This window comes from Macaca fascicularis, chromosome 14 (genome assembly GCF_037993035.2).
Source record: "Macaca fascicularis isolate 582-1 chromosome 14, T2T-MFA8v1.1".
NCBI classification, from domain to species: Eukaryota; Metazoa; Chordata; class Mammalia; order Primates; family Cercopithecidae; genus Macaca; species Macaca fascicularis.
In genome coordinates this window covers 18895077-18921865 of record NC_088388.1, presented here as the reverse complement: position 1 = coordinate 18921865, position 26789 = coordinate 18895077, and the positions used below count along the sequence as shown (strand labels likewise).

At 42.7% G+C, this 26789-nt stretch overlaps 1 protein-coding gene across 26 annotated transcripts in view; it reads left to right on the top strand.

Moving 5' to 3' along the window:
* Positions 1–10809: 10809 nt before the first annotated feature.
* The window catches only part of CSTPP1 (centriolar satellite-associated tubulin polyglutamylase complex regulator 1), a 227660-nt gene continuing 211680 nt past the window's right edge, over positions 10810–26789 (top strand). For all 26 annotated transcript variants that reach the window (XM_005578008.5, XM_074013738.1, XM_074013736.1 and 23 more), the window contains exon 1: positions 10810–10934. In XM_005578008.5, the coding sequence (XP_005578065.1) occupies positions 10889–10934 (46 nt within the window). In that variant the 5' untranslated portion in view covers positions 10810–10888. The remainder of the gene's footprint in view (positions 10935–26789) is intronic.

Below are 26789 nucleotides of genomic sequence, written 5' to 3'. Positions count from 1 at the left end.
CCTCCCGAGTAGCTGGGACTACAGGCGCCCGCCACCCTGCCCGGCTAGTTTTTTGTATTTTTTTAGTAGAGACGGGGTTTCACCGTGTTCGCCAGGATGGTCTCGATCTCCTGACCTTGTGATCTGCCCGTCTCGGCCTCCCAAAGTGCTGGGATTACAGGCTTGAGCCACCGCGCCTGGCCTTAAAATTCATCTTTCTATTCTTTTTATACCTTTGACTCTAGACAAATGATACTTTTCCCAGGAGAGAGATGGGCTGGGCAGTAGGTTTACATCTGGTTTTCTTTTTTTTAAATTATTTTTATTTTTTTAGAGATAGGCTCTCACTATGTTGCCCAGGCTGGAGAGCAGGGGCTATTCACAGGTGCAAGCACAGCACACTATAACCTCAAACCCCTGGCCTCAAGTGATCCTCCTGCCTCAGTCTCCTGAGTAACTGGTTCTATAGCTGTGCATTAATGCACTTTTTAAAAAAAACTGAAACCTAAAATCTCAGTCTCCTAAGAAAAGCTTAATAAATTAACTTAAATATTCTTTTTTTTTTTTTTTGAGACGGAGTCTTGCTCCGTTGCCCAGGCTGGAGTGCAGTGGCGCCATCTCTGCTCACTGCAAGCTCCACCTCCTGGGTTCACGCCATTCTTCTGCCTCAGCCTCCCAAGTAGCTGGGACTATAGGCGGCCGCCACCACACCCGGCTAGTTTTTTGTATTTTTTTAGTCCAGACGGGCTTTCACTGTGTTTGCCAGGATGGTCTTGATCTCCTGACCTCGCCCACCTCGGCCTCCCAAAGTGCTGGGATTATAGGCGTGAGCCACCGCGCCTAGCCAATTAACTTAAATATTCTTAAGAAAATCTTCCCCAAAGAGCAAAAGAACTACAATGTCAGGACAGAGCCTAAATTCTGTCTGGTCTAGGTTTATGCCTCTGATGATGCCTCTAAGTGGGTTTGTCAGGGTTGTCCTTTGATGTCCCCCTCAAAACAACAGTACCATAACACACTAGATTCTAGTTGTCCTTCAAGGCTATACGGAACTATCATCAATGGGCTTATCTAAACCCATTTTGAAGCTGTGTGGATATTCATTCTTTTTGATAAGTTCCTGTGTCCCCACCCAAATCTCAACTTGAATTGTATCTCTCAGAATTCCCACGTGTTGTGGGAGGGACCCAGGGGGAGGTAATTGAATCATGGGGGCCAGTCTTTCCCATGCTATTCTTGTGATAGTGAATACGTCTCACGAGATCTAATGGGTTTATCAGGGGTTTCTGATTTTGCTTCCTCCTCATTTTTCTCTTGCCACCGCCATGTAAGAAGTGCCTTTTGCCTCCTGCTGCAATTCTGAGGCCTCCCCAGCCATGTGGAACTATAAGTCCGACTTTGGGACTGGGTTACAGGCAGAGGTTGGAACAGTTTGGAGGGCTCAGAAGAAGACAGGAAAATGTGGGAAAGTTTGGAACCTCCAGAGACCTGTTGAATGGCTTTGACAAAAATGCTGATAGTGATGTGAACAATATGGTCCAGGCTGAGGTGGTCTCAGATGGAGATGAGGAACTTGTTGGGAACTGGAGCAAAGGTGACTCTTGTTATATTTTAGCAAAGAGACTGGAGGCATTTTGCCCCTGCCCTAGAGATTTGTGGAACTTTGAACTTGAGAGATATGATTTAGGATATCTGGCGGAAGAAATTTCTAAGCAGCAAAGACTTGGGTGTGTTAAAAGCATTTCATTTTAAAAGGGAAACAGAGCATAAAAGTTCAGAAAACTTATTGACAATGCAGTAGAAAAGACAAACCCACTTTTTGAGAAATTTAAGCCGGCTGCAGAAATTTGCATAAGTAGCAAAGAGCCTAATAATGTTAATCCCCAAGACTATGGGGCAAATGTCTCCAGGCCATGTCAGAGACCTTTAAAGCAGCCCCTCCCATCACAGGCCCAGAGGCCCAGGAGGAAAAAGTGGTTTTGTGGGCTGGGCCTAGAGTCCCCGTGCTGTGTGCTCTCTAGGGACTTGGTGCCCTGTGTCCCAGCCGCTCCAGCCGTAGCTGTAAGGGGCCAATGTAGAGCTTGGGCTGTGGCTTCAGAGGGTGGAAGCCACAAGTCTCGGCAGCTTCCACGTGGTGTTGAGCCTGTGGGTGCACAGAAGTCAAGAATTAAGGTTTGGGAACCTCTGCCTAGATTTCAGGAGATGTATGGAGATGCCTGGATGCCCAGGCAAGTTTGCTGCAGAAGTAGGGCCTTCATGGAAAACCTCTGCTAGGGCAGTGCAGAAGGAAAAGTGGGGGCGGAGCCCCCACACAGAGTCCCTACTGGGGTACTGCCTAGTGGAGCTATGAGAAGAGTGCCACTGTTCTCCAGACCCCAGAATAGTAGATCCGCTGGCAACTTGCACTGTGTGCTTGGAAAAGCTGCAGACACTCAACACTGACCAGTGAAAGCAGCCAGGAGGGAGGCTGTACCCTGCAAAGCCACAGGGGCAGAGCTGCCCAAGACCATGGGAACCCACCTTTTGCATCAGCATGACCTGGATGTGAGACCTGCAGTCAAAGGAGATCATTTTGGAGCTTTAAAATTTGACTGCCCCACTGGGTTTTGGACTTGCATGGACCCTGTAACTTGTTTTGGCCAATTTCTCCCATTTGGAATGGCTGTATTTACCCAATACCTGTACCCCCATTACATCCAGGAAGTAACTAGCTTGCTTTCGATTTTATAAGTTCATAGGCAGAAAGGACTTGCCTCCTCTCAGATAAGACTTTAGACTGTGGACTTTTGGGTTAATGCTGAAATGAGTTAAGACTTTGGGGGACTGTTGGGAAGGCATGATTGGTTTTGAAATGTGAGGACATGAGATTTGGAGGGGCCAGGAGCAGAATGATATGGTTTGGCTGTGTCCCCACCCAAATCTCAACTTGAATTTTATCTCCCAGAATTCCCACGTGTTGCGAGAGGGACCCAGGGGGAGGTAATTGAATCATGGGGACCGGTCTTTCCTGTGCTATTCTCTTGATGGTGAATAAGTCTCACGAGATCTGATGGGTTTATCAGGGGTTTCTGCTTTTGCTTCCTCCTCATTTTTCTCTTGCCACCACCATGTAAGAAGTGCCTTTTGCCTCCTGCCATGATTCTCAGGCCTCCCCAGCCATGTGGAACTGTAAGTCCAATTAAACCTCTTTTTGTTCCCAGTTTCAGGTTTGTCTTTATCAGCAGCATGAAAACGAACTAATACAGACTTTTGACAAATACTTCTTCTGTCTTTCTGGGTAGTGGAAATATTATAACAGCAAATAAAACATGTTCCCTGGCAGCACACAATTCTCAGTCCAAGAGGAGCAATACCCAGGCAAACAAATAAGTAAAGAATATGATAAATGCTAAAATACAGGTACATATCAGGTGCTAACTGGCTCCTTGGGAAATTGGATAAGGTCTCATGGATGTGGTGACATTAAGCCTAGGTCGTTTTTGTTTTTGTTTTTGTTTTGAGATAGGTGTGACTCTGTCACCCAGGCTGGAGTGCAGTGGTACAATCGCAGCTCACTGCACCCTCCCACCTCCCCAGCTCAAACAATCCTCTGGCCTCAGCCTCCCGAGTGGCAGAGATGGGGTTTTGCCATTTTGCCCAGGCTGGTCTTGAACTCCTAAGCTCAAGCCATCCATCTGCCTTGGCCTCCCAAAGTGCTGGGATTACAGGCAAGAGCCACTGTGCCTGGCCGTAACCTAGGTTTTAAAGGATGTGTAGTTTAGTAGGCAGAATATATGGTAGAGGTACATTCTAGACAGAAAGCTTACACCAAAGCAAAGGGTGTGAAAGAGCCCAATATGTTGGGGGATATCGAGTAGGAAAGCGTGGCTGTATGTGTAAGTTTGTAGAGAAGACTGAGTGGCGAGATGGCTGGAAGAGGAGGTTGGGACCAAGCTGTGAAGGGATTTATATGTCTGCATGTGAAGTTTTTTTGAAGTTTTGCTTCTTCCTAGTAATGGTGAGTCAGCAGCAACACCTTTTTTTTTTTTTTTTTTTTTTTAATGTAGATATGTAGTCTCGCTATGTTGATCAGACTCATCTCAAACTCCTGTCCTCAAGTGATCCCCCTACCTCAGCCTCCCAAAGTGCTGGGATTACAGGTGTGAGCCATTGTGCCTTGCCTAGCAACACTTTTTAAGTAAAGAAGTACCATGGTCAAATTTAAACTTTAGAATAACACACTCTTGTGACAATATAGAGGATGATTTGGGGGAAAAAGAAAAAATAGACGCAGAGACTCCAGCTTCTTGTCCTAAGATTCTGAAATTTGGGAACTCCCAGTTCATATCCTAAATTTGATATCTAGCACATTCCTTCTCATCCTTCTGAACTAATTCTCTTATGTACATGAAGCATTCTCTCTAAATGCTTTGTTGTTAGTTACTTTCTTCCTGGGAATTTGTTTGTTTGAAACAGGGTCTCACTCTTACCCAAGCTGAAATGCAGTGGTATGATCATGGCACACTGCAGCCTTGAACTCTTGGGCTCAAGTTATCCTCCCATCTCAGCCTCCCAAGTAGCTGGGACTTTAGGCGTGTGCCATCATACCTGGCTAATTTTTAATTTATTTTAATTATTTATTTTTAAAAATATTTATTGTAGAGATGGGTCTCACTATGTTATCCAGGCTGGTCTCAAACTCCTGGGCTAAAGCAATCCTCTTGCCTTGGCCTCCCAAAGTCCTGGGACTATAGGCATGAGCCACCATGACTAGTCTGGGCACTTTTTTTTTTTTTTTTTTGAGACGGAGTCTTGCTGTGTCACCCAGGCTGGAATGCAGTGGCATGATCTCAGCTCACTGTAACCTCTGCCTCCCAGTTCAAGCAATTCTCGTGCCTCAGTCTCCCAAGTAGCTGGGATTACAGGTGCGTGCCACCGTGTCCGGCTAATTTTTGTATTTTTAGTAGAGACGGGGTTTCACCATGTTGGCCAGGCTGGTCTTGAACTCCTGACCTCAGGTGATCCACCCACCTCAGCCTCCCAGAGTGCTGGGATTACAGGCATGAGCCACTGTGCCCGGCCAGTCTGGGCATTTTATACATGGTTATTTAGGTGTAGGAAGGATTTGCCAGTGCTTTCTGATTGACTTTTAATGTCTTTCTCAATGATGCCTTTTGTTTTTCTGGCCATTTTGTTTTTTTTGGTTTAGTTTTGTTTTGTTTTGTTTTTTTGGAGATAGGGTCTCCAGGTTGGAGTGCAGTGGCATGGTCACCCCAGGCTCAGTTAATCCTCTCACCTCAGCCTCCTGAGCAGCTGGGATTAAAGATATGAGCCACCATACTTGGCCACCTTTTTCTTTTTTTCTTTTTTTTTTTTTTTTTTTGAGACGGAGTCTCACTCTGTCCCCCTTGCTGGAGTGCAGTGGCCGGATCTCAGCTCACTGCAAGCTCTGCCTCCTGGGTTCAGGCCATTCTCCCGCCTCAGCCTCCGGAGTAGCTGGGACTACAGGCGCCCGCCACCTCGCCCGGCTAGTTTTTTTGTATTTTTTAGTAGAGACGGGGTTTCACTGTGTTAGCCAGGATGGTCTCGATCTCCTGACCTCGTGATCCACCCGTCTCGGCCTCCCAAAGTGCTGGGATTACAGGCGTGAGCCACCGCGCCCGGCCCACCTTTTTCTTTAATAAATATTTTTAATGAATTGATTGCCATGAGGCACCCATAAATCCTATTGATTGGTTGGTCTTTGTTTTCTAAACTTCTAATCTAGAGGGAAACAAACTCATTTAACAGACATTTATTGTATAACTGCTTTCTGCAGGCACTGCACGTGGTCCCAGAAATTTAAAGATGAGTGAAGACTGTCTCTGGCCTCATGGAACTCACAATCTAGTAGGAAGAATTTTTTTAAAAGACATAAATGGTTATAAAAGTGCATACCAGCTGGGCGCAGTGGCTCATGCCTGTAATCCCAGCACTTTGGGAGGCTGAAGCAGGTGGATCACCTGAGGTCGGGAGTTCGAGAGCAGCCTGACCAAAATGGAGGAACCCTGTCTCTACTAAAAATACAAAACCATCCAGGCGCAGTGCGCATGCCTGTAATCCCAGCTACTCGGGAGGCTGAGGCAGGAAAATCACTTGAACCCGGGAGGCGGAGGTTGCGGTGAGCCGAGATCACGCCATTGCACTCCAGCCTGGGCAATAAGAGCGAAACTTCGTCTCAAAAAAAAAAAGTGCATACTCTAGGACAAAAGAAGGCATAACTAATTTTTTGGGCTATCAAGAAGAATCAGTAAATCACCCTCCCTTTCAAACTATATGAATGTGTAATTTGCAACTGTTTTTGCAGCATTTGAAAACATAGAATAACAAGAAGGTAAAGTCCATAATTACCTTTGAACTTCAGTTCAATTTAAGCCATATCCCCTTAACTACTTTCTTATAATGCATTAGTTATTCTTAACTGCCCAAGAGTTTGTGAACATTTCTTTTCTTTACAAATTACTCCAAAGCTCTGGTGTATTGGCTTGTGGCAGTACAAAATGACCTTCTATAAATAGCATTTTTAATTGAAACATATGAATCCCAGGCAGTGGCATACACTTACTTTCTTCTGTGCTCTTGTGGAAGATAAGTCTTTCATGCAGTGCCTAGTAGCTCAGCATGAATTTCATGACCTGCATTTCTTAGTAGCTACTTTGCCTTTAGCATCTTTTCTGCTTGATGAGTGATAAAAGCTTGTCCTAGTTTCTTGAACCTGTTTTATAGCAATAATTCAGCCTGCATTTATTCTTTTCTTATTGCTTCCTTGAAGTTTAAAACTGTTTAGTGTATTCATCATTTGCTTTTCTATAGTCTTCAATTATAGGGAGGATTTTCTTCCATATCAATCTCTTAATAGGTCTTCTGCAGAGCCAGAGATGTCTGTTAATTTTCTCATTATAAAATCAGAAATTATAATCTGATAAATTGATATCTCAGCTGAGTACAGTGGCTCATTAATGCCTGTAATCCCAGCACTTTGGGAGACTGAGGCAGGAGGATCGCTTGAGCTCAGGAATTCAAAACCAGCCTGGGCAACCTAGCAAGACCCTGTCTCTACAAAAATAAAAATATTATCTGGGTGTGGTGGCATGCACCAGTGATCCCAGCTACTCAGGAGGTTGAGGTGGATTACTTGAGCCCAAGAATTCCAGACTACAGTGAGTTGTGATTGCGCCATTGCACTCCAGCCTGGGTGACAAAGGGAGACCTTATATATATTCAAAAAAGAAAAAAAAAAAAAGGCTGGGTGCGGTGGCTCACACCTGTAATCCCAGCATTTTGGGAGACTGAGGCGGGTGGATCACTTGAAGTCAGGGGTTCGAGACCAGCCTGGCCAACATGGCGAAACCCTGTCTCTACTAAAAATACAAAAATTAGCCCAGCGTGGTGGCATACACCTGTAGTCCCAACTACTTGGGAGGCTGAGGCAGGAGAATGGCTTGAACCTGAGAGACAGAGGTTGCAGTGAGCAGAGATTGTGCCATTGCACTCCTTTCTGGATGATGGAGTGAGACTCTGTCTCAAAAAACAAACAAACAAAAATGAAAACCGTCTCAATATATTCTGTCTCTTTTTTTCTTATTGTTCTGAATTTGATGTTTACATTCCTCATGGTGTAGTACTGCCTTTAACATCTGATGCTCTCTCTATTTTTCATCAATATCATATCACTTGCCTCTTGCCTCTTTTCAGGATTGTGGAGTTGTCTTGTGACTTACAGATTTACTTGGGTGATTTTTATTTTGGTAAATTTTTAAGAAATATATTATTACAAGTTAAGAACCTGAAAAGTCAATTTAAATCAAAGGCTGACATTTTTTTCTTTCTTTCACATTCAAGTCACAAAAAATACACTTGATTTTAACAACTCTTATATATTTCTACTCTTCTTAAGACTGGTGTAGTGTATGTTTCATTGAAAAATTTCATCAATAACCAATGTGTTTCCAAAATCTATTATCAAGTAATCTATGACAGAAGATAAATCTAGCAGTGGCTTCTTTTTGGGAAAAACAAACACTATCTGGAAGGTCATCACATCTGCTTATAAAATTTTAAAGACTTTCATGCCACTCATTTATTATTTGTTTGTTTTTAGGTTATAATACATGCATATATAGAAAAATTTAAGACTATAGAAAAATATAAGGAAGAAAAATGTAAACAGTAATTCCACTACCAGTAAGGCCACCTGTTGTTTCAGTGAAACTTCAAATTTTTGGGAAGCCTTACTCTAGCAACCTCCTACTTTTCTAAGTCCTCCTCCTCAATAAACTGTTCAGGACATTCAGAGTGGAAGACTGACTTGGAATACAGGGGTCCTTCGGATTTTTATGGAAGGGATGGAACTGCAGGAAAAACCTACAAATTGCTCCAGAGATGACATCTTGTTCTTATTTAGCCTTCTTTGAGTCATTAACAGTCGGGCGCCACTGGTGCTGAAACTTATCATTATTATAACCACAAATGGGTTAATGCCCAAACAAAGCTATATTCTTGGGGCTGGTTCCCAGCTCCACCACACAGACCCCAGCAGCCAGCACCCGCCAAGTCCCAGGATAATGCTCCACAAATAAGACGATGTCAAATGTTGAGCCTGGACTCAACATTATCTTCTTTTATCTGGGAGCTTCCAGTTTCTAGCAGGGCAGAGCAAAAGGAAAAATAAATAAATAAAAGCCAGGTCAACAAACCCTAAAAAAAGAGACTGTGTGGTTTAGTGGTCAGACCACTGGCTTGGATGTTGGGATAGCTGAGATCCAGTTCCAGCTCTACCACTCTGTGGCTGCATGATGCTAGGCAAGTCACTAGACAAGTCACTGTTGTGACTTGTGCCTCAGTTTCCCTAGTTAGAAAAGGGGAACGTGCCTTAGAAAGTTGTTTTTTTTTTCTTTTTTTTGTTTTGTTTTTTTTTGAGATAGAGTCTTGCTCTGTCACCCAGGCTGGAGTGCAGTGGTGTGATCTTGGCTCAGTGCAACCTCTGCTTCCGGGTTCAAGTGATTCTTCTGCCTCAGCCTCCTGAGTAACTGAGATTACAGGCGTGTGCCACCATGCCTGGCTAATTTTTGTATTTTTAGTAGAGACGGGCTTTCTCCATATTGACCAGGCTGGTCTCGAACTCCTGACCTCGTGATCCGCCCACCTCAGCAGAAAGTTTTTATGAGGACAAATAAGATTATTTGCAAATAGCTACAAGTTGCTCGGGAATAAAGTAAAATTATCACTCTTAATAATTACTATGGTATTACCTTACTAATAAAATAGTAAAAAGCCACAGCTGTGGAACATATGAACCTCCCATAACCTCAAGCTAGATGGGGAAGCAGATAAGAAGGCAATTAAAAAAAAAATCAGATTTGCTGGACTTCACACCAAATACCAAATTAGTAAATTTGCCTCAAGACACTAAGCCCCGCTCCTACTTTGGCTCTGTCCTTTTATCCTCACCACATCCAAACTTAGAGTGACTCACAGGAGCCTAGAATTGAGACACATATACAATTTTAAGGGAAAGCAAGAATTAGGAGGTTTGAGGCTCCTTGCTGGAGGAGGCTAAGAATAGGCCACTTGGAACACAAAGAGAAGAACCTCCTCTTTCCTTTTCCTCCCAGTGTAGGTGGTCTACTGGTTTCCCAGTCATTCCTTTGATAGCTTGATTTTGTTTTCTTTGTCTCTTTTTCACAAACCTCACCTTGTTGGAGGGGGAGGGCACCAAAAAAGTGAGGACAGACTGGCTTTTTCTGCTATGACTGAACTGTGTGGAGTGCTACAGATCTCTGACCTGTTGTCAGGAGTAGGAAAGGACAAAAAAATATTTGGGAACTTGAAAACCAAAGAATATTCTCTTAAAGGAGAAGTGAGCAATTGGGCATATGGGGAAAAAAACCTAATTGGTGATGTCGTTTCTGCATCCCCTCCCCCTCAAGAAGAGAAATGTCTTGGTAGGAAAAAGGAAAGACATCTGGGAAGGGTACCAAATAGTGAGGGCTAGGAATAGAAAGAAGAACCAAAGATAAAAAGGAATTGAGGCCGGGCCGCAGTGCCTCACGCCTGTAATCCCAGCACTTTGGGAGGCCTGAGGCGGGCGGATCACCTGAGGTCAAGAGTTCGAGACCAGCCTGGCCAACATGGTGAAACCCCCGTCTCTACTAAAAATACAAAAAATTAGCCAGGCGTAGTGGCGTGCGCCTGTAATCCCAGCTACTCGGGAGGCTGAGGCAGGAGAACCATTTGAACCCGGGAGGCGCTGGTTGCAAGGAACCGAGATCATGCCACTGCAATCCAGCCTGGGCAACGGAGTGAGAATTGAGAAGAAATGGCAATTATCTCAGAGGCGTTAAGGAGCACCTTTTGTGTGTCCAGCTGTCGTAGGCAGAAAAGACACATCTCTGACCTCTAGAAGCAGCCAGGGTATAAAGATACCTAAGCACTTTGTAGCAATTTAAGATAGTAAATACCAAAGAGATAAAAATAGGTAATGGGATACTAAGTGTTTATGGGGGCCAAAGGGCGGGGGCTATTATTGAGTTAGGATAAACAGTGTATAAAAGCAGGGATACTTATGAAATTCAGAACCTGCGTATATGGGCGGCTGACAGTAATTCTTCGACACCGGGAAACAATGGATTCAAAAGAATTCTTCATCTCAGATTCCTCTAAAACCAAATCTTTAACAATGGGAGTCCAAAGAAACCTGGACCGTCGTGAGGCGACTGCCCCCGGAACTTGAGTGGCCAGCTCCACTTTGAGACACGGAGACTGTTTGTGTGACACCTCCTCCAGCTCCCGTCCCCTTTCCGCCGCGTGGGTGCCATGGCAACGGAGAAAGACTGCAACCTGGGTTCCGGAAGTCTGAGAGCTGGAGCTTTGAAGCCACCCCGGTCAAAGGATGCTGAGTCCGGAGCGCCTAGCCCTACCGGACTACGAGTATCTGGGTAGGAACCCCCCTTCAACTTTGGGGAGGGAAAGACGTGCAGACGAATTAGGCCGGGGTCTGGGAGGAGGCGGGGGCGGGGGCCGGGTCTGAGTGGGATCGGGTCCGGGTGGTATTGGGAGGGGCGGAGAGGCGGGGGTTCTAGGGCCTGAACCTGTAAGGCCGAGTAGGAAGGAGAAAAGCACCTGGGAAGTAAAGAATTGTTTGAAGTGTAGGGGCTGGAACTCAGGCAATGTGGATTGGGTTCAAAGTGGGTCAGGTTGGAGTTGAGGATTTGGGGCCCTGTTGGGGTATTATTGACCTGCTGTTAGTGTAGTAAGAATAACCTTGGAACCTCAAGTGCCAGATCAGTCATTCCGTGAGTAACTGTCTTACCATTGCGGCGACAGCGAACATTTCGAGCTTTTCTTTTTCATTAGGCACTGTGCTAAGCATTTTACATGCATTATTCTTCATTTGAATTTCTCAACTGCCCTAGGAGGAATTACCGTGTTTTCTTCCAGTTTTGCAGGTGGAGAAACTGGGGCTGAAGAGATAACTTGTGTAAGTTAGGCCACACAACTAGAAAATGGTAGCACTAGGATCAGAACCGGATTTGCCCACTCCAACAGAACTTGAGATACTGACTTAGCTCTTGAGCTAAGACTGTATATGTATACTTTCTTGAGCATCTTTAGTGTGTAAGGCATTTAATGAATGAAAAAAAGCACACATACACATGGATATGTACACACACACATATGCACACAATACACTTTTTTTTTTTTTTTTTGAGAAGGAGTCTGACTCTGCCGCCCAGGCTGGCGTGCAGTGGCGCTATCTCGGCCCACTGCAAGCTCCGCCTCCGGGGTTCACGCCATTCTCCTGCCTCAGCCTCCCAAGTAGCTGGGACTACAGGCGCCCGCCACCTCGCCCCGCTAATTTTTTGTGTGTTTAGTAGAGATGGGGTTTCACCGTGTTAGCCAGGATGGTCTCAATCTCCTGACCTCGTGATCCGCCCGCCTCAGGCCTCCCAAAGTGCTGGGATTACAGGAGTGAGCCACCGCACGTGCGAGAAGTTTTAAGTTTACAGAAAATTGAGCAGATAGTACAGCGAGTTCCCATATATCTTGGGTCTCCCTCACTCACAGTTTCCCCTATTATTTATGTCTTGCATTAGTGTGGTACATTTGTTACACTGGATAAACTAATATGGACGTATTATTATTGCATATAATATATAATATATAATAATTAGGGTTACTTCTTTGTGTCGTTCAGTTCTGTGGGTTTTGATAAATGCGTAATGTCATGTATTCACCATTCCATTATACAGAATAATTTCACTGTCCTAAAAAATCCTCTGTGCTCCACCTATTGATCCTTCTCCCTCCCCCTGCAGCCCTTGCCAACCACTGATCTTATTGTCTCTAAAGTTTTGCCTTTTCCAGAATATCATGTAGTTGGAGTCATACAGTGTGTAAATTTTTCAGATGGGCTTCTTTAACTTAGCAGTAAGCATTTAAGTTTCCTCTATGTCTTTCTGTGGCATGATAGCTCATTTCTTTTTATTGCTGAATAATAATTCCATTGTATAGATGTACCATGCACATCTTTTTTTTTTCTTCTTCTTTTTTTTTTTTTGAGACAGTGTCTTGCACTGTCACTCAGGCTGGAGTGCAGTGGCACTATTACGGCTCACTGCAGCCTCGACCTCTGGTCTCACGTGATCTTCCTACCTTAGCCTCCCAAGTAGCTAGGACTACAGGCACATGCCACTATCCCTGGTTAATTTTTTAATTTTTTGTAGAGCAAGAGTCTCACTATGTTGTCCAGGTTGGTCTTGAACTCCAGGGCTCAAGCAAGCCTCTTATTGTGGCCTTCCAAAGTGCTGAGATTACAGGTGTGAGTCACTGCACCTGGCTTACATCTCTTTTTTTTTTTTTTTTTGGAGATGGAGTTTCACTCTTGTTGCCTAGGCTGGAGTGCAATGACGCGATCTGGGCTCACTACAACCTCCGCCTCCCAGGTTCAAGTGATTCTCCTGCCTCAGCCTACCTAGTACCTGGGATTACAGGCATGCGCCACCACGCCTGGCTCATTTTATATTTTTAGTAGTGACGGGTTTCTCCATGTTGGTCAGGCTGGTCTTGAACTCCTGACCTCAGGCGATCCACCCACTTCGGCCTTCCAAACTGCTGGGATTACAGGGGTGAGCCACTGCGCCCGACCAACATCTTTTTAAATGAAAAACAACTCTGTTTTAAATTTTGTCTAATTTATTTTAAAAATTAATTTTAAAATATTTTTTAAGGTTGGTAATATGGAAACTTGATTCAAAATATTTTTTAGGCCAGGCAAGAATAAGTTCCACAAAGTGGAATTGGTGGATCAAGGGCATATGCATTGAAGTATTGATAGATATTGCCAGATTGCCCTTCATAAGTGTTATACCATTTTGCCACCAGCAATGAAAGAGAATGCCTGTTTCCCCACTGTCCTGACAACAAAATACATCAAACTTGGATTTTTTTCAATCTAAGTGACAAATAGTCTCAGAGTAGATTTAATGTGTATTGTTAAATGAAGTCGAGTGTCTTTTTACCAAGTTTAAGGGCTGTTGGTCTTTGAAAGCTATATATACACAAAAATATACATGAACATATATATATATATATTATATATATATGCACACACACATAGAGAGAGCTTAAGACAGTGACCACATCCATTAATCAGCTAAAAGGGGATACTGATATCACAGATAATTTTTTATTTAATGAATAACAATATCAATGTCAAGCAATGCCTAGACTTTTTCCAAAGATTTTATGTATTTTATTTACCCAGTACTCAATGAATATATGAAATATTTGAAAAGCCTAGTTCATTGTTCAATTCCTTGGGTGTTTGCTGTTTGAATTTTATGTCCCAAAGACTTGGCATATTTGGCATATTGGTGCTTTGGTGAATAGAAGTTGTTGGTCTCTTCATAAATGGCTTTTTCAGGAAGATCAATTCAGTGGTAGTGTTGAGAATGAATCTACAAACAGAATCAGAGTCTCAGGTTGGTTGAAGAAGCTTCAACGTTTGTGAAGTCCAACCAACCACCTAATACTTGAATCCTATACAAATGCTTCTTCATGCTTTGTTTCATATTTAAGTGTCTTAATTCCTTGTCCTAACCACTGACTAGACATTCATACTGCCCTCAGCATGGTCACACCACTCACTGGCTTCTCCTGGTTCATCAAACCGTATCACTCTGCTGAAATGCGTTTGTCTTTAGTTGAGAACTATCCCTGCCTATTACAATTTGGTCTGTCTTAGAAGCATGCTGCTTTGACCTATTCACCCTCAATCTTTTTTTTCGAGACAGAGTCTTGCTCTGTCACCTAGGCTGGAGTGCAATGGCATGATCTCAGCTCACTGCAACCTCTGCCTCCAGGGTTCAAGTGATTCTCATGCCTCAGCCTCCCAAGTAGCTGGGATTACAGGCGCCTGCCACCATGCCCAGCTAATTTTTATATTTTTAGTAGAGACAGAGTTTTACCAGGTTTGCCAGGCTGGTCTTGAACTCCTGACCTCAGGTTATCCACCCACCTCGGCCTCCCAAAGCGCTGGGATTACAGGCGTGAGCCACCGTGCCCGGCCAACCTATTCACCCTCAATCTAATGACCGCTTAAAATCACTCCCTAGAGAATAGATTAATAGATTAATAAAATATTTCCTGATTTAAAATTTTAAATACCTGTGGTTTTTCAATTTGTTTTTGTTTTATAAATTATAAAGTTACTTGCATGTGTAGGCCTAAAGAAGGCTATACTTACAGAGAAACAAAACTGCAGACTGGAAAGCCCTAGGCATTCAGTGAAACCCAAAAGTTAAAGTTGAGTTCCCCTTGGTTAGTGTATCTGGAGACCTCTCTTTAGGATTATGGTGTAATTACAGGGATACCTATCCAATGAATATCTAGAGATATCCCTTTCTCCCTGCTAGCTAGGGATTATATTTACCTTTCTGACTATTAGTGAAGAAATCAATCTTTTATCATGTTGGGTAAACTGATCCTTTCCCCACTGACTTTGTAGATTAGGAACCTGTAATCATGGCCTTGCATGGCTTAAGATCTTAAGAGCATCACTAAAGAATAGCTTAATTATGTTCATGTCTGCAGTCATCAGAATGTAGTGATAAAAACTGTGTTAATGCCCAGGCCTGAAGAGAGAAAGGAGAGTCTGGTAAGGAGATGAAATAAGTATAGACCCTTTGTGTAGGACCCGCAGAAGATTTCCAGCCTTATGAAACCTACTTAGTGGAAGCTTCTGCCAGAGGCTGGAGGTGTGTCTGTGTATCTGGTTGGGTGTGGCTAGCTCTCTAGAGCCAAAGGGCAGCCTGTTCTGGTCCCAGGTTTGCCAAACCTACCACCTACATGCGACCTGAGTTTTTCACTCCACCTAATTTGGTAAGGTGCATGCTTTCACTCACGCTCCAAGTTGCCTCTTCTTTTCCATGGAACCTGCTTATTCTAACTATGGCTGATAGTGGGTTAGCATAATAGATAACTCTAGAAATCAAAGATGGCCTTTCTCCTTTGGGGACTAGACATTTAGAAGAATTACAATAAATTGGGTAGTTTTTTTTTAAGCTATAGTTTTTGAACTCTTCCTATATGCCTGGCACTGTGGTTTGTCTCATTTAATTTTCACAACTACCATATGAAGTGAGTACTCTTACTAGTCCCAATTAGTAGTTATTAATATCATCTTGTCATTCTATAAAGAAGGAAGCTGAGGCTTAGAAAGGCTAATTGATTTGCACAAGGTCACACAGGCAATGATGCCTAGTAAAGCAGGGGTTCAAACCCAGGTTTGTCAGATTCCACAGCTTGTGTTTTCTCCTCTTCACTAAAAAGATAAAAACCAAAAAAACCCTATTGGTTCAAAGGGCAGTAATTCTTGCTTCCTTATTAAGGATGGGGCTCTTGCAAATAAGTTTCTTGGGAACAAGAATTGTATTTTACTTATCATTGTCGACCTTCTGTCATTGTCTACCTTTTATCATTATCTACCTTCTATCACTGTATACTCTCCCACACTTAGTTCATACATATATGTGAAATGGAATATGAATAATCTGACCTTAGGGTACCCCAAACATGAGTAGCTAACAAAAGCAACCAGACTTATTAAGAACTTACTCTGTACCAGGTACCATTTTAAATGCTTTACATATATTGATGCATATGAAGATAGTTTCAGTTGTTATCTCCATTCGGCAGATGAGGAAATGACACACAAAGATACCAAATAACAAGTCAGTAAGTGGTGGATCTAGAATTCTAACCCAGCAGTCTAATTCAAGTCCACGTGGTTAAACTCTATGCTATAAATACTTTGAGCAACTCCCAAAGTGAGGCTCCAACTATTGTGTAGACCTATATGTGGATCCTGGAGTAAGGTCAAGTGATTCCAGTGTCTTCATTTAACATTTCTGCCATGAGGAGGCATCCGAGGAATGAGGATGGATCAGAGAATGGTAAAATTCCAATTTCTTCTTGCCACTGGACTCATCTCTCAGAGGCAGGCAATGAGGAAGATAACTTCTAACCATTTGGGAGAATTTTATTGACAATCATCTTTGTACTTTGGGTAGCTGTATGACCTAGAAGAAATTACTTAACCTTTCTGTGCCTTAGTTTCCACATCTTCAAAATGTGGGTAATAATAGTACTGTCGTGGTGGCTCACGCCTATATTCCCAGCACTGTGGAAGGCCAAGGAGGAAGGATTGCTTGAGCCCAGGAGTTTGAGACCTACGGGACATAGTGAGACTTTGTCTCTACTAAAAGTTAAAAAAAAAAAAAAAATTAGCTGGGTGTGACAGCATGCACCTGTAGTCCTAGTTACTCAGGAGGCAGAGGTGGGAGGATGCCTTGAGCCTGGAGGTCAAGGCTGCAATGAGCTGTTTTCATGCCACTGCACTCCAGCCTTGGTGACAAAGTGAGACCCTTTCTCAAAAAATTTTAAAAAGGCCAGGCACAGTGGCTCATGCCTATAATCCCAGCACTTTGGGAGGCCGAGGCGGGTGGGTCACCTGAGGTCAGGAGTTCAAGACCAGCCTAGCCAAAATGGTGAAACCCCGTCTCTACTAAAAATGCAAAAACTAGCAGGGCGTTGGGGGTGTGTGCCTGTAGTCCCAGCTACTCAGGAGGCTGAGACATGAGAATTGCTTGAACCTGGGAGGAGGAGGCTGCAGTGAGCTGAGATCTCACCACTGCACTCTAGCCTGGGTGACAGAGTCCTGAGACTCTGTCTCAAAAAAAAAAAAAAAAAAAAAAAATTGTACTTACCTCATATATGAAAGCATTTATCCTGTTAGAGCACCTGTGTAGGTGCTCAATAAATATTAACTGCTAGTGTTATTACCGTATTTTTGTGCAAATATGTAAACATCTGGTGGCAATCACGAATGCGTGCCTCTCAGATCTCCTACTGTGGGGAGGGAAGGGTAATTGACTCCTGACCCCAGCTCTGAATCTAACACCTTGTTCACACTGAGGTCACACTTTCCACAGACTGCTCCTAGTCAATGACTGGGCAGGACAGACCCACTTCTATGAGATGTTTTACTCCTCTGGTGGGTGACTTTGGCTTAAAGACTCACTGCACACTGCTAAGTCCCTCATTCTCCCTTCTCCCTCCTTTACTAGGGTCACACCTGCATTTGATCTCTTAGCTCTCCTAGACTCCTCCGGCTTCCTTCCCATTTTCTGTCATGGGCGTTTCCCCCAGTACATCTCTCACATGTCTGATCCTGTTTTGGTGTCTGCTTTTCACAGTATCTGAGCTAAGACAACATCTAACAGTTACTGATATAGTCTCTTCCAGCCATGAGATTAACACAATTTCTTTAGGCCTTGTCAAAGGTTCTGACATAGGACCCCTTCTATGTGGAAGATAAGTGTTGCTAATCTTAATTTTTTTTGTATTTGCTGATACCAAAGCATGTGATATTTACTTGTCTGACTGCCAGACACATTTTATTTTTTGATTGTGAATGAATCCTGATAAACTTATTTTTATTTGAATATAACTAGTGAGCCTTCCAAACCCAATTCTATGCTAGGAAATACTGCTGTTTACAGTAAGTTAGCAGAAATTCTCTTAGGGCCTTAAAGTGTTTGGTTGCTGCAGAAAGGAAATGAAATAAAATAGGTGTTACACTGACTCCCTAAATCTTTGGAAACTAGGTTTATAATACATAAAACTGGTCACTTTGAAATGTTTATGGGCCAGGTGCGATAGCTCATGCCTGTAATCCCAGCATTTTGGGAGGCCGAAGTGGGCGGATCACTTGAGGTCAGGAGTTTGAGACCAGCTTGGCCAACATGGCAAAACCCTGTCTCTACTAAAAATATGAAAAATAGCTGGGCTCAATAGCTGGTGCGCACCTGGAGTCCCAGCTACTTGGGAGGCTGAGGCAAGAGAATCGTGTGAACCCGGGAGGCAGAGGTTGCAGTGAGCCGAGATCACGCCAGTGTACTCCAGCCTGGGCGACAGAGCAAGAATCTGTCTCAAAATGATAATAAATAAATACATAAAATAATTGTGAACATGTTCACGAAGTCACCTCTTTCTTTCCTTTTTCCTCCCCCTACCCTTCTCCTTCCTTTTCTTCCTCCCTGAATACCTTCTGTATATAAAGCCAGGCATGAATATATGAATATAAAGCATCCCTCCCCACAGGAAACTTACACAATAGATGGGACATATTCATAAATGACCATAACATAAAAGGACAGTGTAATAAGTAGAGAGTATGTGAGCTATCTGGTTCTAGAGCCAGCAGCTATCTTGGCCTTTTACCAGTTTGGTCAGCAGCTTCTCAGTCATCGAAGGGACAGTAGTTCCCTTGGTAGCCTAGTTCTGGAATGGGCCTTTTGGGAGTTGTTCCTGGAAGGTCAATCTAGATTATTTTCCTTTTCCAAAGATTCTGTAACCTATTTAATACATATAATAAATAAACATCTTTTTGTTGGAGGGAAAAAAGCAAGTAAGTTCTAAGGCATTTTGTTCCCAACCCTTGCCTACCCCCATTTCTCCAAAGTAAATTGCAGAGAGATTTCAATGTTATTTTGGGGTTTTAAGATAGCTCTAAAATTTTTGACTTTGTTTATTATAATTATATTCAAGTAATGTTAAAATCTTTATTCCAAATGCTATTCAGAAGTTGGGGATCACTTTTATTTGCACAAATGCAATATATGCTAAATGAATAATTCTAGGAGGCTGAGTAGATAAATTGAAGTTTTAAAAATAACAGTAGAGCAGAAGAGACATGATCCATTATCCTATTTCTGGTTCATCATCCTATTTATGTCCTTCATAGCACTTGTTTATCTACTTGTATACTTGGTTATTATCTGTTTCTTTTTTTTTTTTTTTTTTTTGAGACGGAGTCTCGCTGTGTCACCCAGGCTGGGGTGCAATGGCACGATCTCGGCTCACTGCAACCTCCACCTCCCAGGTTCAAGCAATTCTCCTGTCTCAGCCTCCCTAGTAGCTGGGATTACAGGCGTGTGCCATCATGCCCGGCTAATTTTTTGTATTTTAGTAGAGACAGGGTTTCAGCATGTTGCCCAGGCTGGTTTTGAACTCCTGAGCTCAAGCAATCCACCTGCCTCGGCCTCCCAAAGTGGTAGGATTACAGGCGTGAGCCACGGCGCCCGGCTGTCTGTTTTTTATTAGAATGTGAGCCATGAGGGCAGGCTTTTTCTCTCTAAAATCTAGCACAATGCTTGGCCCAAGTGAAGTGCTCAATTGCTGAATGAATGGTGTACTTTAAGTAACAGAATAAACTTTAAAATAAATGGGAGAAAGGAATCCAGTTCAACAAATAGTTACTGAATTCCTAACATGTGAGAGAAACTATGCTTTTCCCCTCTTCCATGAATGAAAAAGGATGACTGATTAAATCTGCTGTGGATCTTTTCGGTTTAAATTCTGATTATACCTAAGGTTAATTTCTTGGTTGATACCATAGTTTCTGTGTTTGGGTTACATAACACTAAAATTTAATCCATTTTGTAAAAGCAGTATTTTAAAAAGGAAGGAGATTTTCTACAATTTTGGAGCATCTCAATGAGATCCTGTCCTTTAGTTGGACAGAGTGATATGCTTTGATTAAGACTGGAATTACCCTTGTAAACTAATCCCTGGGTCCTCTTTCTGTGCTGGGATCACCCTTACACTACTTCCCTAGGGGCCTTAGGAAATAGCTCATTCTATGATTGGAATTTCAAGTCAAAACACATTTATCTGAGCAGAATTTTAATGATTTATCAAAGAGAGAAGGGATTTTCCCAAACACATCTGAACTTACCAAATTACTGATCCCACTAGCTATGTTTTTTCTTAAGCACCTTTCTTTAAACAAAGCAATTACTGCTGAAATCATCAAATGTATTTTTTTTCATGGAAAGCTTTTGACTAAGTTTTGTTTGATTAGCAGGAACCTAGTAAAAGTAAATATTGTTTGAGACGGCACTTTCAGAGCCTGTTCTTTTTCTTCATTCAATTAGCTTTTGAAGTACTGTTCTTTGGAGAAAGTAAGAGCCTTTTTTCTAGCTGTCCTATTGTGTAACTCAATGTCTCCTTAACACTATTATCTAGCCCTGAGATTACAGGTAATTGTGATAAAACACAAGCTTCAGTTTCTGTAATCTCAGACAGAAATCTGCTTGTGCCCCACGACTTCATATCAGGTGTTTTTTAAATTCAGACTTCTCTCACCTGGGGCAGTCCCACTGGCCCAAAGTAAACAGAGGCATCTGGCAGGGATAGAGCTGCATTAGGGCCCATTGCCACTTTTTTTCCCCTCCTTTAAATTAATGTGGCAGAACTCCTCCTGTGGCCAACTTACAAAGACCTGTTCTAAATGGGAAAATTCTATATTTTAAAATAGGCATGTTTGAAACAATATCACTTTTGAATGTAAGATATATGAAAGGCCACATGTCTTCGGCTTTGCTTGTCAAATGGAGAGGCTGCCAGAACCGGTCGGCTCTATGGTTCTCATGCCCCAAAGTCCTGCAAATTGACACATAAGTAGGCAACACACAAAGAAGTTCAGCCCATGAGAAAGTGAGTTTGGGCACTTGGGCTGGCCTCCTTTCTCTCTGTGTGGAGTTCTTTCCAGCTTTGCCTCTTCTGTCCCATCTTAGTTTTTCAGAAAGGAGAGATTAAATGTGTCTGGTATTTCAGCATGTTAACTGCTTGGGCAACATGAATCTAGCACTCAGGCCACTGTTCAGCCTGTCATATGGAAGGAATTGCCTTTCAGAGGAGATTATAATTGTGTATGTAGCCACACAAATGCACATTCTGCCTGGAGGAAAATGGACAGAAGAGGATGCCTTATGCTGCCACTCAGGTCTCTTTGTGGAAGGCTGCATAAGAAGCGCTTACATGGCATTGTCCCCTCTTTTGGGCTTAATGAGTCATCTTTTTGTGTGATGGCTACTTAAAAAAAAAAAAAAAAAAAGGAAAGAAGAAATGTACTCTTCCCCAATTGAGCTGCTTTTACTGGCCCTGCTGCTTTGTCTAAGAGTTTTGTACATTCCTCATGACATCATTTACAATGCTAGTGCACAGACAGTAAACAAAACATAATTTAGCCCTTGGGCACCTATATGAAACTTAAGTAGTCCAATTTAAAGAAATGATAACAATAAACTTCATAAACAGTGAACACATGAGCTTAAACAGCAAGCATGACTCCAGTCCTTTTTGGAATGCGATGCATTGAAAGATGGCTATAGAGAAAACTAGAAGCTCCACATGTCAGTTATGTGCAGTTAAGCCTTGAGTCCATGGTCTAGTGTTAATCTCAAGCAGTACATTCTAGTTAGTGGATAAAATACAGGCTATCATGTGAAGTCATTAAGCTCCTTGAGCCACAGCATTTCACCTATAAAAGTGGAAAAGGTAATATTGCCCCCTACCTCACAGGAATGAAAAGATGATTGAAAAGACAAACTTGTGGAGTTCTTTATAGGGAAGGTATTTTGTAAATAGAAAACACTGTTATTATTCTCCTTGATCAAATTTCCCCAACAAATGGAGTTGATAAAAGCTACCTCACAGAGGGTTGAGAGGATGAATTAATTAATATATGTCAGTATCTTAAGAGTAAACTATTTAATGAAACCTAAAATTGATTGTCTTTCTTGATAGTCTGTAAACCACCAGACCTGCTGTTTAGAAACATGATTGTCTTCTAAAGTCTCGTGTGTGCAGTCTTTGCCTTCCCTTCAAGGGTTGGCATGGTAAAGAATCGTGAATGTACAGGCAAAAGATAGGTTAAATCTTCAGGGGAGAACAGCCTTGCCTTTTTTCTTTTCAAGGTTATATTTACAAATAGCCTTTGGAGTCTTGCTAATCTTCATTACTATGCCTGAACATAGGGACTGTTTTGACCTTTGTTCTTCCAGTAAATATTTATTTTTGATATCGTATTTCTAAATGAGAAACACACTTAGAAGGAAAAGAAGTGGTTGAATTTGTCTCACATTATAAATTTTTTCTTATCTTTCCTGGGATGGTAAGATAAAATAATTTTTTTTTTTTTTTGAGACAGAGTTTTGCTCCATCACCCAGGCTGGAGTGCAATGGCGCAGTCTCAGCTCACTGCAACCTCTGCCTCCTGGGTTCATGCAATTCTCATGCCTCAGCCTCCTGAGTAGCTGGAATTACAGGTGCTTGCCACCATGCCTGGCTAATTTTTGTATTTTTAGTAGAGATGGGGGTTTTGCCATGTTAGCCAGGCTGGTCTCAAACTCCTGATCTCACGTGATCCACCTGCCTCGGCCTCCCCAAATGCTGGGATTACAAGCATGAGCCATCGTGCCCGGCCCGAAAATAGCTATTATTGAAGGACCTGACATCAGGCTCTTCAACTGGAAAGTTCTCAAACTTAGCCAAGTAATTAAAAACAGCTTTGGTTGTTCAGAATTTAATCTTTTGTTTTCAATTACAGTTAGTAGTATTTGGGTAACTTCATTTCCCAGATTTCATTTGCTATTAGGTGACACAAAAAGGGGAAAGACTTTTCCTTTTTTTTTTTTTTTTTTTTTAAGATGGAGTCTCGCTCTGTTGCCCAGGCTGGAGTGCAGTGGCGCGATCTCGGCTCACTGCAAGCTCCACCTCCCGAGTTCACATCATTCTCCTGCCTCAGCCTCCCGAGTAACTGGGACTACACCTCGCCCCGCTGATTTTTTTGTATTTTTAGTAGAGACGGGGTTTCACTGTGTTAGCCAGGGTGGTCTTGATCTCTTGACCTCGTGATCTGCCGTGATCTGCCCGCCTTGGCCTCCCAAAGTGCTGGGATTACAGGCGTGAGCCACCATGCCTGGCCTAAAGACTTTTTCTTTTAAATTCTAATCCCTTAGGCAGGGATCATGTTTCATATATATATTTTTTAATACAGAGATAATATTTCAACTTTTAAGTAGTACAGCTGCCTAAATACTGTCTTAAGTGGAAACTGTTTTCTTTCTTTCTTTTTTTTTTTTTTGAGTTGAAGTCTTGCTTTGTTGCCTAGGCTGGAGGGCAATGGCGTGATCTCCGCTCACTGCAACCTCTGCCTTCCGGGTTCAAGCAGTTCTTCTGCCTCAGCCTCCGGAGTAGCTGGGATTACAGGTGCCCACCATCACAGCTGGCTAATTTTTGTATTTTTAGTAGAGACAGGGTTTCACCATATTGGCCAGGCTGGTCTCTTGGCCTGGCTGGTCTTGAACTCCTGACCTCATGATCCACCCACCTCGGCCTCCCAAAGTGCTAGGATTACAGGCATGAGCCACCACGCCTGGCCCGGAAACTGTTTTCAAATAGGTGTTCTTCATATGCCATCTAGAGTCATTCTCATATTCAGGAGGACTGAAGGAGACAGCAGTCTCGTTCAGTTCTCACAGCAGGTAGACATTAGGCTGATCCCACTTTTCTTTGAGGAAACTGGCATTTAAGTTATATAACTTGTCCAAGGTCACTGAGCTAGTATGTCTGGAGCTGAAGTTTGAATGAAGTTTATGTGACTCTAAAGCCAGTATTGTTAGCCACTTTCTTTCAGGTTTCGTAATTTCTAAGGGCCTTCTTTCCCATTCAGTTCAATAACAATTTAAGTGTCAGAACTTAAATTCAGTAGAAAATTCTACAGAATATATGATATATTCCTTAGACTCTTTTTTTTTTTTTTTTTTTTTGAGATAAAGTCTCACTCTGTCGTCTAGGCTGGAATGCAGTGGCATGATCACGGCTCACTGTAGCCTCGACCTCCTGAGCTCAGGTGATCCTCCCACCTCAGCCTCCCAGATAGCTCGGACTATAGGTGTGTGCCACCATGCCTAGCTAATTTTTAAATTCTTTGTTTACTATGTTGCCCAGGCTGGTCTCCAACTCCTGGGCTCAAGTGATCCACCCACCTTGGCCTCCCATGGTGCTGAGATTACAGGCATGAGCCACCATACCCTGCCAGATTGTTTTAATATATAGAAGATAATTTAACATTTTCTTGGTGAGGTAGTGTCATTATTTTAGACCTAATTTATTATATTGTGCTAGAAATATGTTATAACATTTACCCATGAGGATGAATGTTATTTTTATTATGCATGAGAAGAAATGGGGGCTCAAAGAACTTATGTAAATTTTCCATTTATATAGACAGCAGTTAGTGAAGCTATGATTTGATTCTAATTCTTCTAATTTGAAATTAAGTGGTTTAGGTGCCATTCAGTGTTAGTTAAATTCTAATTTATAGCTATTAATTAATAAGAAGACATCTCCCTGCTCCCCCACCAGTACTTACCATTCCCTTCTCTCCAGACTAATGTTTCCTACTGAGTCAGTAAGCTGTTGAGGTCTACTGAGGTTTGGCACTTCAGGTGGTTTGGTGCTCCTAATCTCTCAGGGTATTAGGGTGAGGGCTGAGCTGGTGTTATAAAAACAAAACAAAACAAAAAACTCCACCACTTAACTCCCCCACCCTCCCAATGCAATGGCTCATACAAGAAAGCACTTTCTTTCTTTCTTATTTAATTCAAATCCAGGATGTGAAAGGCAGGGTCTGCTTTAGGAAGTCATCATTGGATTTCAGCTAGCAGAGCAGTCAATGAAACACATGGTTTCCAAGGCTGCCTCAACTGTAGCCATTTCTAGCCAGCAAAAGGGGAAGCAGTGAATCCAGGGCAAGGACTTTCTAGGCAAGTGAAGCCGAAGATGCAAACATCACTTGTGCTCATATTTCATAGGTGAGAACTTAATAAGGTCCCTGCTAACTGCCAATGAGGCAGGGAATTTGAATCTAATGGACAATCGTGTGCAACAAGAATGGCAGCATATTTTTGGCGGGACACAAACAGGAAGCTGTCTACCTAGTATATGCGGTGGAGACATCTCCCCTACTCAAGGCAAGTTGTATTGTTAGTAGCGGCTTGCCCTTATTCACAGGTGAAGCACAGATGTGCTGGTCAGTATTTGGTTTTTCTCCTGTACCTCTGCCTCTTGAAGTACAAAGTTGTTGTTGTTGTTGTTGTTGTTGTTGTTTTTTGAGACAGTGTCTCGCTCTGTCGCCCAGGCTGGAGTGTAGTGGCCCAATCACGGCTCACTGCAAGCTCCGCCTCCCGGGTTTACGCCATTCTCCTGCCTCAGCCTCCCGAGTAGCTGGGACTACAGGCGCCCGCCACCATGCCCGGCTAATTTTTTGTATTTTTTTAGTAGAGACAGGGTTTCACCGTGTTAGCCAGGATGATCTCGATCTCCTGACCTGTGATCCGCCCACTTTGGCCTCCTAAAGTGCTGGGATTACAGGCTTGAGCCACCGCGCCTGGCCCTAGTACAAAGTTATTTTATCCCTGGTCCCTGTCTCTGAGCTTAGTTGTTCCCTTTTTACAATGGTTATTATTTTCTTTCTTAACTTTATGTTGCATGTCATTTCTCTGTGTCACTTCCTGTCCTTTGTAAACATTTCCAATAATCAGAATAGTTCCTTTCTATACTCTAGTTAGTCGTTCACCTTAGAACATGTAATTTTGGAATTTTTAGTTCTTTATAATTGGTTTGTTGCTGGGCGTTGGAGGTAACTTTGCTGCTAAATAATTTTTTTTTCTATTACGAGTTAGAGACCCATTGTAGAAACCAAAATCTTGTTTCCGGAGAGCTAGTTTTACAATAAAGAAAGATATTTATCCTCCTAGACTGGAAAGTGATTGGTAAGAAATTTAGGAGGACAGTAAGAAAAAGGCAGTGCCACAGACACTAGGGATGTGGAGGTGGAGAGTTTGAAGATGGAGGAAGTGTTCAATGATACCAGATGCCTCAGAGAGGTCAAAAAAGATAAGGGCTGCAAAACAGGTTGTTAGTGGCATTAAGGGAGGTTTCCATGGAGTAGTGTGGCAAGATGCCTGATTTTGCTGGATTGAAGAGTAAATGGGAGGGTGAAGGCATTGAGAATAGGCTAAATTCGTTTCAAGAAGTTTGACCAATTAGGGAAAGGAGGAGAGGGGGTGATAGCAAGAGGAGGAAGAGAGAGTTTATTGTTTTTAGTTTTTAGATGGGAGAAACTTGAGTATGTTTTTAGGCTGACGGGAAAGGAACCATTGTACAGGGAGAGAGGGAAGATCCAAGGGAAGGAAAGGATGATGAATACTTGATGGAACATTTTTAGAAGTGCGAGGAAATTTAGGATCAAAGGCAGAGGTGCAAGGCTATTTTGGAGGTGGGAGTCAGGACCATATTTATCCAGAAGGCACTGTTTGTGTAGTGCCTAACCTACAAACTGTTATGGGATCTTTGAAAATATTTGAGACCTAAAAAAAAAA